Here is an 11,602-nt window from a genome sequence, read left to right on the forward strand (position 1 = left end):
TGAGTCTTTCATACCCATCTCCTATAGTTGACAGTATTGCAGGTTGTCCTTCATCCATCCACAAAGAACACCATCTCCTTATGCAGCATTTTGAGATACTTTCAATGCCAAAATCTAGAGCCCCCCTTTGGAGCCGTCATGTCCCTTTCAAGGTCTTTATTTTATTGAAGTTAAGCTGCATGAACATTATTCTTTCCTTGGACAATTTGCAAAAGAGAAGATGGATTATTGTTTCATTATGTCATCTTTGTAAGAAGGATCTCGAATTACTTACCCATCTCTTCCTTCATTGTCAGTTTAGTTTGACTGTTTGGTGCTATATCTTTACCCTTCTAGACATCAAATGGGTAAATGCCTCATAGAAATCCGTCAACTACTATCGAGGTGCCACCAAAAGTCTTCGCACACGCCAAAAAAAATCAAGAGCTAGTCAATTGCAATTAAGTGATCGATCAATCACATTGTATGATTTTTCTTCACCCATTTTTCAGCTCAATTTTCAAATATTCAATTAGGTTATCGATAATTTCTAAAATTAAATGAAACATTTTGACAAATATAAAATCGCAAAATGAAACATTCCAAAAACAAGAAATGATATATATATATATATATATATATATATATATATATTAAAAAGAGTAAATATATACACGACGGTATTTTTGGCCGAGCTTAGATGCTACATAGTTTAGGCAGAGCTCCTCGATTTGACAAGTAAAGGCCTTTAGTAGGCTTGCGAGGAATCTAGAGAAAGAGAGAGGCTGTTCTAAAAATTTAATAGAACTTTCATGTAATTAGCGTGGACGCTAGGGAAAACGAAGACTTAGAATTTAAGAAAAAAATATATATGAATTGAGGAGAAATCTAAGGGAAACAAAAATAGCATGAATGGGAGTTGTCAAGGACAAAATGAAAGGGGAAGAAAAAAATTGACCTAGTGTACAGCCAGGAGCAAGAAATGCTTATGTTTTTGTATATAATAATAAGATGAAATTAAAAATAAAATCATTAGGTAACAAAAAACCAAAAAAGAGAACCACTTGACAAACAAAATTAAACCCCACAACCTTGAATCAAAGTGCGGATTCAAAGATAAGCTCCCACAGTAAGTTAGGGAAATGATTAAATTGAATTTATTGAAATGTCCTTCCTTGCATAATGCTTAATACTAATACTTGTGAAGATTATAATGGATGATTTACTCAAAATCTTCCAAAGTTTTATTTATTTTTCACTTATAATTGTTTAATTCTAAATTATTTGTTTAGTTGATTATTGATTTATTATTTTTAAATAAGTTGATTAAGTCAATTTTAAATCCTTGGAATTTTATTTTATTTTTCTCAAGTCTCAAAATTAGAACCACAATATTCATCCGCCATAAGTGAGGAGTTTTCGGATAAAGATTGGAGTTGCCACCCTCTTTTTCCAAAAAAAAAAAAAAAACCTTCATATAAAATTTTTCGAAGATCAAATTATCGATACTAAAAATTTTCTGCAATCAATTACTATGTAATAAGATTTACCCTAGACACAACTATGGCACCCCTGCCTCGTGGGCAGAGGCATGCCTAGGTCAAACCACAATTGGTGTCAACTGCTCAACTCATGGCAAGTTAAGGTTTATGATCTCCCAACCCTGGGCTTGGGCTGTGGAGAAGCCTCCCAGGAGCCATCTGAACTTCACTAGTTCATCTCCCTTCCAACATTGCAAGAGCAGTAGGCCGCTGAGCCAAATTGTAGGGTGAGTCTGCAGCTTGCCTGGACATTAAGAAACACACATGTTATTGAAGCAAGCTGCTATACCAAATCTAAGAGCCACTGGTACAATCATCAAAAATTGATGCAAGGCATATTGGCATTAATTTTGAAGACCAAAACAAAATCCACAACCATCAACAGTCTGCAAATGAATTCCAGTGGGAAGTACAGCAGATTATGCTCGCTCAAGACTATCAAAATAGCAAAAAATTTCCAGTCACCAGTGCAGGTTAAGTTGGGGGCTTAAAACACATTTTAAAGTCTCTATCATAGATGTGTAAGCCAGAACACAAAAAAGGAAATAAGTAAACAGAAAAAGAGACCAAATTTTATGCTAGGTGCCAAAAATCCACAATGTTCAAGTTACCTACAGTACCAAGGTTCACAAAACAGATATTCTCTAAAAAAGAAACTACCCTGTCACAATAACTGAGGCCATATAGGCCTTACGTAAAACCTTTATCTCACTTCTTAGACTTCTTGGATGCCCTGCAAAGCCAAAAAAACTCCTAATTAGATGACAACCCAACAACATGGTTCTTGCCCAAGGCAATAGGTATAAGCTCTCTGAAATCTACTCACCCAGCTGGCTGAGATCCCGCGTCAGCAGCTGGTGCTTCTGTCGGAGCTCTTTCTACTGGTCCCTGAGCACACAAGGAAATTAAATTCAGAATCCCAATTAATGCATAACAGAATTTCAAAATCACATATATATATCAGTATGCTAGGCCCTTGAGTAAAGGATTCTCTACTTGGCAAGCAGTGCAGAGGATGATCCTCTTGCATGCATCCATACCACGAAGGATCAAATGGCCTGTTATAAGTCAGTGTAATATAGTGATAATGATGCAGCTAATCATTAGCCATTCAATTGCTCATGCTAGACCAATTCACCTAGAACACAGCATTTAAAATCAGGGAAAGATAAGAATGATTAGGTTCATGAAAAGAGAACGGGAGGATGGTACGACACTCTAAAATGTGGAAACTTAAGGATACATTGATATAGTTATATTATTAGAAATTATGTACTCTAATATTTTTTTTAGAGGATTTTGAGGTGTTTATAGATCTAGAAGAGATTTTCTACAGTGAAATTGATTAATGACATAGAATTATAATGCAACAATTCTCCACTTTTAACTAATAAAAAAATGTCGTCCAAAATATTTAATTAAAATTTTGTACTGTTAGATCTAGCATTCTGGAATGAAAATATACCACATTTCAGAACAAATTCATAACAATTCATGGCTTGCTAGGGTGTTATTATTTTCTACTAACTATGTGTTAGACACGCATCATATGGATATGTATGCAGAAGACCGTCAACAACCCTGAGCAAGGATAAAATCCTTGGCCCAACTTCAGGAGCATGCATAGACACAAGTAGAGAAAAGTTCTATTAAATTTTTGAAACAAAATATTGGATTATCAAGAACAATTCAGATGGTAAACCCCACCAAGCATGCATGGTCTCTAATATTTGTGTTTGCCAGTAATAAAAATCTCTCTTACCTGGGCAAAACGTTCCTCCCTTCTAGCAATTTTTCTTTCCCTGCTTGCCTTGTTCTTTGCCCTCTTAGCCTCAAACTGGTCAGACAATGTCTTCTCTCTGGCCTTCTCAGCCTTCGACTTGTGGATGCTTTCCATTAGCACTCGTTTGTTCTTGAAAACGTTACCCTTCACCTTCATATACATGTCATGATACATATGCTTGTCAATTTTCTTTGCCTCTCTATATTTGCGAAGCAAACGCCTAAGAACACGCATCCTCCTCATCCAAAGGATTTTGGTCGGCAGCCTTGCCTCCCTTGTACCTTTACGCTTACCTAAAATCACACTCAGCATTGAAATCAGTTATATACATGCAGCTTTCTGCTCTCAAACATTATCAAGTCAAGCAGCTCCAAGTCTAATTAAAACAGATTTCAGAGCCCTAATTGAAATTCAGGATACTCATCCTGTTTGCCAACACATCTTTTTTCCACAATCTAACTTCTGCATTCTTCGATGCAATTAGCCTACTTTTGGTTCAGTAGTTCTTCCGCAGATATTTTTATATGATATCATATTGTCTAAGCAACTTTCTCATAGAAAATAGACTGAACATAAAAAACTTCAAAAACATTTAAAAAGAGTAGAAGTCATTTCGTATTGTATAATTTAGAAAAAGAAAGATTATGCATCATCAGAACAAATTATTCTAGCTCGTGTACAAAGTAACTCAAATACCATATCCAGAATGACGCCCTTTCCTCTTGGCCTCCTTCATGCGGCGTGCACGAGAACGGGAGTGAATCTTTGTTGGTTTCCTGATGACGAAGCCATCCTTGACCAGCTTTCTTATGTTTTGCCCTGCACACAACAATAACAAATATCAAGTAACATAACCCAAACAAGAAGCGCATCCAAATCAGTGTAAGTAGATCTATGACAATTTGTGAGAATGGATTAACTACCATTATCATGAACAGCACACCATAAACACAATAAAGAAGAAATCAACTTTTGTGGGCTCATTGACAAATAAAGGAAAAAGAGATTGGCCCAATTTCCTGCAAATCATTCGAATAAACAAACCCAAATCTACAGCATAGGTAGCTAGAAAAAGGTTTGACATCTAACTTCAAATGCCCCGTACTAGTTTCATCTTGCACTTAGAATAAAAATAACACAAACTGATAAGAACACATTGGTTACAGAAAAGCATATGGACACCAGCTGAAAGGTAGGGTCTCATATTTTATGTAGCTTTGGTTGCTAGACAAATAACCCTACTTCGTAAAAAAAACAAAAAAAAAATCAAACAATTGGTTTTTTTGTATTATACTGCCATTTAACGGCAGCATAATGGAGTGTAAATGGGATCAGGCAACCTTCACCGAAGAACATAAAGGAACAAGGTCAGGGTGTAAAAAAGGACTACCAAAACAGCGATAAACTTATCTGCAGAAGCATGAAAATGCCATTTGATTCTCTGAAACTTCGTTATCCTTAATGAAGAATTCCCTTTTAACCAGCCAACCAACCCCACTGGTTATAACCGTGAAACCGTAGTAGGTAGTAACACACAGATGATACTGCGAACAAGTCGCTAATATTCACTAGGAGATGCAACCAAACCACTAATACACATAAATTCAAATTTCAAATCTTAAATTAACGCCCTTCAACATCAACATCAATCCCCATGATCCAAAGTTACCATTTCCTTTCCTTGACGAATTCTCAGCAACCAAACAAAAAATACGCATCTAAGGTAAATAAAATCAAACAACCAAAACATGACCCAGATCCACGCAACAAAAATGAAAACCGATTATATGTGAGCGAGAAGGTCGAAGAAAGGAGATTACGAGAGTTGGCCATGGAGATTTCATTGACTTCATTGGGATCGAGCCAGACCTTTCCTCTCCCGCACTTGAGTACGCTGGAGGCCAGCCGCTTCTGAAGCTTCAGCGACACCATCTCTCTCTCTCTCCCTCACCCTCTTCTTGCAGCGGCTATCGGAGGATAAGCCTATGGAAGAAGACGACGCGATTTGCACAATTTCATAAATACAAGGGTTTAGGGTTGTGACGCGATCCGCGTTTCCAATAATGCCCCTATCTTTGCAAGATATAACAACTGAGGCCCTTGAGCTTGGGGAGTGAGTGTGAGAGCATTGATTTTAGTTTTTACTTTGGTCCCTAATTTTGCCATATTATCAATATTTCCTTAAGTTTTTGAAAAGTATTTCCAAAAATTTTATTTTATCCATAATCATTTGTAGTGTGCCCATGATATGAGATGGCACCAAATAGGCTAATAGCCACATGGATTTAATTAGTAAGTAGACATAAAGTAATATATTGTAAAAGCAAATACCATCCAATAAAATAGTGTAAGCTATATATTACCCTATAACGAAGAGTTTAAAAATTAGAATATAATGTGAATTTTGTATAAATTTGAATAAAAAAAAAAAGACAATGCAAAATTATATTGAACTTCTATAATCAATAAAGAGAAATCTAAGACATAAAATCTGTATTTTTCATACACAAAACCTAAGTCTAAAATTGAGAGTGGAAAAGCAGGTATACTTCAATTATCAAAGAGTAATTGTTTAACTTCTATACATTTACCAATACTAAGAAAATATTCATTGTATGATTTAAGGTGATCTCTTTACATTTAGAAGCTTTCTTGGTTCTAAGGTAAGGAACTGTTTTGAAACTCACTAGAATTCATTCTTTTTTTCATACAAATAGGAGTTGACAAAAACAGCAAAAGGAGTCCCTCTAAGACAGTTGCAAATCTCTTAAGTATTTTTCTATTTTATGATTATAAATAAATTGATCAAACTTTAGTTCAAAGACCAGAATTCATCTCAAAATAATTTTTGCTTCAATTGATTGGCATCATCTATGAGAACCAATTCACTTCCCAAAAATTTAATGGCATCCAACACACTATAAAGTCAAGGCTTCAAGCCTCGAATTAGAGCCTTGATGAAGTGATTAGAACTTTAGCCCTGAACACAAAGCCTTTGCCATTAAGGCTTCTCTCATGAGGATCTCATGTTGAATCATCCACGTCAACAAAACTTCAAGACTTTTGTTCTCAACTCAAGGATGAAAGACACCAAGCTTAATTGAACCTAAATGCGAAAAAATGTCCTAGTCTCACCAAAGTTCAACATGGTAGTAATGAATTTATCCAAAACCATTGGATGAAGGAAACATATATAGCTTAATTGAGCCTAAGAAGTCTTATTGATAACTAACCTAGAAAGGATGGAGAGTACAAAATTTAGTCATGCATAAAAAAAGGAGGACGACGACGAAAAGAGAAAAGAAGAACTTGTTTGCACTAGCAACGAAAAATCATCACCTACTCCCTGAGAAAGGGGGGCCACTAATATAAAGAAAATAATCCCTTAGTAATATAGTGTTGTTATAATAGCGTATGATCTCTAGAACAAACTCTAAAATGGAGAATAGGAATGCAAGAAATATTCCTATCATCTAACGACAATTTAAAAAAAAAAAAAAAAAACTTATGTGCACTCTCCCATGTTAGACAACTACCATTGTTGTAGAGACCTGAAAAAGGAAAATAATAATAAAGAAAATAGGAAATTTGGTTTTACACAGGCCAAATCGTTGATGGTTTTGTAAGCTCATAGAAAATTATTGACAGTTTTGAGTTACCACAGTCAGGTAAGGGTAAAACAATATGAAAAAAGGTTTGGTTAAAACCAAACCATCGACGATTTCAGGAAATCGTCGATGGTTTTGCTACGAGTGAGAAACCTATAAATGAGACTCAAGTCATTTTTTTTGGTTTATTTCATTCCTCTCTCTCTCCCTCTCTCTCTCTCTCTCTCTAGCTGTGGTATCTCCTCTCTCTCTCTCCCTCTCCCTCTCCCTCCCTCTCTCTCTCTCTTCGATTTTTTGCTCGGTTTAAGCCTAAATTGAAGGATAAATAGAATTTCAGGATCCCAACGTCGATTCTCCGCAATTTAACTAGAGCGGTTTTGTGATTTTGGCTTTCCAGACGCCACTTCAAAACTAAGGTAAGGAAGATGTTTTTAAAGTTTAATTAGTTATTGGGAATGTGTGGGCCTAAGGAATGTTAAAATGGTTATTATTCTGTTGTTGAGCTAATTAAATTAGGGTATATGAATATAGGGTTTTGTGCAAACATCGCAGGCATTGTCTTAGGATCCCTACGAGCATTTCTCCAGGAAACTAGTAAGGGAAATAGATTATGTCAAACTCTGAATAATATATGTATGTGTTGACTTTTTGAGTCCGATCCCTATTTTGATACTGACAAAGCACCAATTCCTTATATGTGTTTTTAAGTGTTTGAACAGGTTTACTATTCTACACACATAAAGAAAAGGCGATGGAAGCTTGCATGACTTAAAATCTATACGATCAAGCGCAGTCCATAAAGTCAGAAGAGCAAAAAGACAAAGAAGACATTTATTTCTTATTATAATTGTATTTATTTTTATTATTGGGTTTGTAATAATGCATGCATCTACATGATATGGTTATTTGTTCAAATAGGATCATAGATTGACCATAGGGAGTCACAGGACTGTAGAGTGAACGTCGAATTTTTGGGGTTAACTCTCAATGACCATAGATTGACTTTTGGTCTTAAAATATCACATGAAAAGTCCCCTATAACTTAGAAGTTATTATTATGTGAACAGGGGTGACTTTGAATAAAAAATTGGACTTAAATGCATAATTTTAATATGCTTGGTCGACCAAACCTGAACCTATATAGACTTTCGGTCGACCGAACCTTCCAGGGTCAATAGTTGACTATTCGGCTGACCATTTTTAAAACGACCTTGCACTGCACAGTCGACAGAACTGGCACGTGGGTAATTCCCAACACTCTGGTCAATTGAACTCTTACTTGAAATTTGATATGGTCAACTGAACGTTAAAATTTGGTCAACCAAACATGCTCTAGTCGATCGAACCTCAAAGGGTTCAAAATCGCCTTAATACAATCGACCATAACCTCACTTCAAAAATGCCACAGTCGACTGAACTTAGTGATATGGTCGATCGAACCTCAAATATGGTCGACCGAAACTCTCGGGTTAGAATTTTTTAAAAGCGCTAATACATAATTAACTTTTAATTAAACTTTTCCAAAAGATCGAGCGTGTCCCAACGGTCATAATTTTCAGAAAATCTATAAATTCCAAATTCTCTCTAAACCCTTTGTTAATCAAAGTTCTCCCAAACAAATTTTTATTGATAAAATCATTTCTTTGGGGCATATTTTTATCAAATCTCTTCCACTTTCTTTTCGTTTATTTATTTCAAAATTTATTTTGAAGGAGAGCATATTTTTTTTGGGCATTTGTTTTATATTTATTTACATTTACTCTCATTTGCATCTTCATTTTTTAAAATCATTTTTTGAGAGTAGCCTCAAGATTTCTTCTAGTTAATTTTCTTGATAAATATTTTTGGAAGAAATCCTTTATTCCACAAATATTTTTCTTGAGCTTAAACTTCAAATTCTCCAAACATTTTTATTAGAAAAAATCTTTGTTGGAGAACATAATAATCATTTTGATATTTTCATATGTTTTATTTGTGCATTAATTATTTAAATAAGCACCATTATTCTACTGAACATATTAAATATCATTAGAGAGTGCATTTGTTAGAGCTTAAACGTGTACATCTTTACTTGTATTTTCAGAAGTATATTATATGTATAAAAATGATTTTTATTGTATCGGTTGGGTTTAACTCAGAATTGAAGTGGGGAGTCTCAGCCCCGTAAGTGAGACCGATTCAGTTCAACCCAAAAATTGAACTAGGATTTTCCTTGCCCCGTAAGGAGAGGATGTAAACTGCTTCTACTACGCCCGTTTAACTGAGCAGGTTTAGTGAAATCCTTGGGGGATATGCCCAATGCGAGGACGTAGGCTGGTTTGGCCGAACCTCGATAACAAATCTATGTGTCACTCTCTCTCTATCTTATTTAAATTCCTGCACTTTAATTTCAACATGTGTATGAATGTTTATTTGATGTCATAATTATTTGCATACACATATTTGATTTAAATAAGATATACTGCACACATGTATGTCTTCATTTATCATTTTATTATTTTACATACACGCGTGTATATTAGATGAGATATGATTTGTGGTGAATCAGCGAAATGCATAATTTAGCCAAAATGTTTTAAAACCCAATTCACCCCCCCCCCCCTCTTGGGATCACACCAATTCCAACAGTATGTTTTGAGAAAATTAGGTTATTGAATTTGAGTAAAACCCTAGAAAGGTTTATACCAATATTTTCAACAAAATATTATAGTATAGCTTAATACTTAAAACGTGTGGCATGGGTTGAATATTATGCATTATTAATTTTTTAGTTCTTATGGAAATATATATATATATATATATATAGATGAAGATATGGTGTAATACAGGAAAACATTATGACAATATTTTTATACAAATTTATACTAAGATATAGTGTCCTATATAGAACTACAGTATAATAGAGATTGTATATAGATTTACAGTATGACAGCGTTCTATATAGAACTACAGTATGACGGTCTTCGATACAGAAATACAGAATGACAACATTCTATATAGAACTACAGTATGATAGTATTTTTATACAAAGATACAATATTAAAGTGATTTAAATACAAAACTATGGTATGATAACTTTCCACTGAATTGTGAATATGAAATCATGTTACTTTATTATTTTTGAAATCGCATCATATGGTTTAAGAATCCTGATGGACCATAGCTAAGCAAGGTACCGTAGCTTCACAAATACCAGTGCAACCACACTATTGTGAGCGTGTTGGTGGTATACAACTGATTTAACCATAGAAGAGTAGAGTTACCCGCTGGAGTCCAGACCAGTTGGGTAGGCAAATCAAGCTTACAGATACAAATACATATACAAACACAGATATAGCTGACTTAGACTAGCTAAGCCATCCATGTCTAAGTACCACCTTTGGGCCACACAACCCGGATCATGCGAGGTTAATTCAAGACGTTGATTGTTTATCCATCCAGGGCAGTCTTCTATGTATATATGCATATCTACTTATACAGAGTTAATTACATGTCAGAGTATGATTTGAAAATAAAAGTAAGCATTTTGAAATATATACGTGAGTATAGTGTTACATGATTTCACAATGAAAGAAGAGATGAATAATGATTGTACATTTAGAACACTAAAACTCATGTTGTCACACACTGATAATAATCTATTCCTTCTCACTGAGAGGTGTCTCACCCTTTTAATTTTCCAACATTTCAAGAAATCCAGGAACATAAATTGTTCTAGGGCAGGACTAGATTGCATTGTCCAGGGTGAGTACTAGTGAGACACAGGGATGTATATGGATGTACTTTATGTTTTTGGAAAAGGATTATGGATGTGACATGATTTTGGGGAATTGTGTATGTATTTTGGTGATAGAATTACTCTAGTATTGTAGTTGGGATGTATATATTTAGATACTTCCACTAATTAAAATATGATAGGTTGAGGATTGTTGTACCTGGTGTCACTTTGGGCATCATAGTTTACTATAGTGTATTTTATATAGAGATTTTGTATGGAATATTGCACAGGGAGTCACAGGTCCCTATAATGATGATGTCATTTTTATAGTTATTATGGATTTATTTTGGGGGCATTACAAAGTTTGGTATCAGAGCCTAAGTTGTTAGGTTCTACAGACTTCAGTAGATAGCAATACCAGAGTATAGGAATGGATCTTGAGGAGGGTACGAGATGGGTAGACTAGAAATTTAGTAAGTCATTATTGGGAGTTAAGAAAAAATCTTGGGTTTTGGTTTCGAAGCCTGGAAGCAAGAATCCATTGACAGTCTTTTGTGATTTTCCTACGACGACGGTTTCAGGAAAATTTTGGCAAACTATTAATGGTCTTTGTTTCTGAGTGGAGAAACTGGAATTTAAGATGTTAGTTGGTTGGATGGATCGGGATTTCTGTGGATTAGAGGTTTGCTCCTTGAAATGGTTAATTGTATTCTTAGATAATAGTACCTGCCACATTAAGATATTAGAATTCTAAGAATGTTTCTGTCCTCTTTTCAAGATAGACCTCGAGAATAATAACGTGAGTGCTAGAGGTAGTAGCCATGCGGGGGCTTCCAGCTTGGGTGCCAGTGACTCAGATCAAGTCCTGCATAACATTCCTCAGTAGGTTATGGCAGAGATAACACGGAGTTCCAGGGAGTAAGGTTGCCCGTCAGTAAACCAGGGCTGCACCATAGGGCAGTTCACCCGAATG

General features: G+C 35.1%; 1 protein-coding gene across 2 annotated transcripts; it reads right to left on the reverse strand.

Moving 5' to 3' along the window:
- Positions 1-1,439: 1,439 nt before the first annotated feature.
- Positions 1,440-5,411, reverse strand: LOC131155260 (large ribosomal subunit protein eL19y-like). 2 transcript variants are annotated; one of them, XM_058108266.1, is made up of 6 exons: positions 5,124-5,351; positions 4,000-4,122; positions 3,283-3,596; positions 2,347-2,408; positions 2,181-2,253; positions 1,440-1,764 (listed from the first exon to the last, which is right to left on the reverse strand). In XM_058108266.1, the coding sequence occupies exons 1-5, from the start codon at positions 5,233-5,235 to the stop codon at positions 2,229-2,231; spliced, it is 636 nt and encodes a 211-aa protein (XP_057964249.1). In that variant the 5' UTR covers positions 5,236-5,351; the 3' UTR covers positions 1,440-1,764; positions 2,181-2,228. The 2 variants fall into 2 exon arrangements, with proteins under 2 accessions (XP_057964249.1, XP_057964251.1); XM_058108268.1 differs by lacking the exon at positions 1,440-1,764 and having other exon boundaries at positions 2,071-2,253; positions 5,124-5,411.
- Positions 5,412-11,602: the final 6,191 nt, after the last annotated feature.

The sequence above is a fragment of the Malania oleifera genome, chromosome 5, assembly GCF_029873635.1.
Source record: "Malania oleifera isolate guangnan ecotype guangnan chromosome 5, ASM2987363v1, whole genome shotgun sequence".
In the NCBI taxonomy this organism is placed as follows: Eukaryota; Viridiplantae; Streptophyta; class Magnoliopsida; order Santalales; family Ximeniaceae; genus Malania; species Malania oleifera.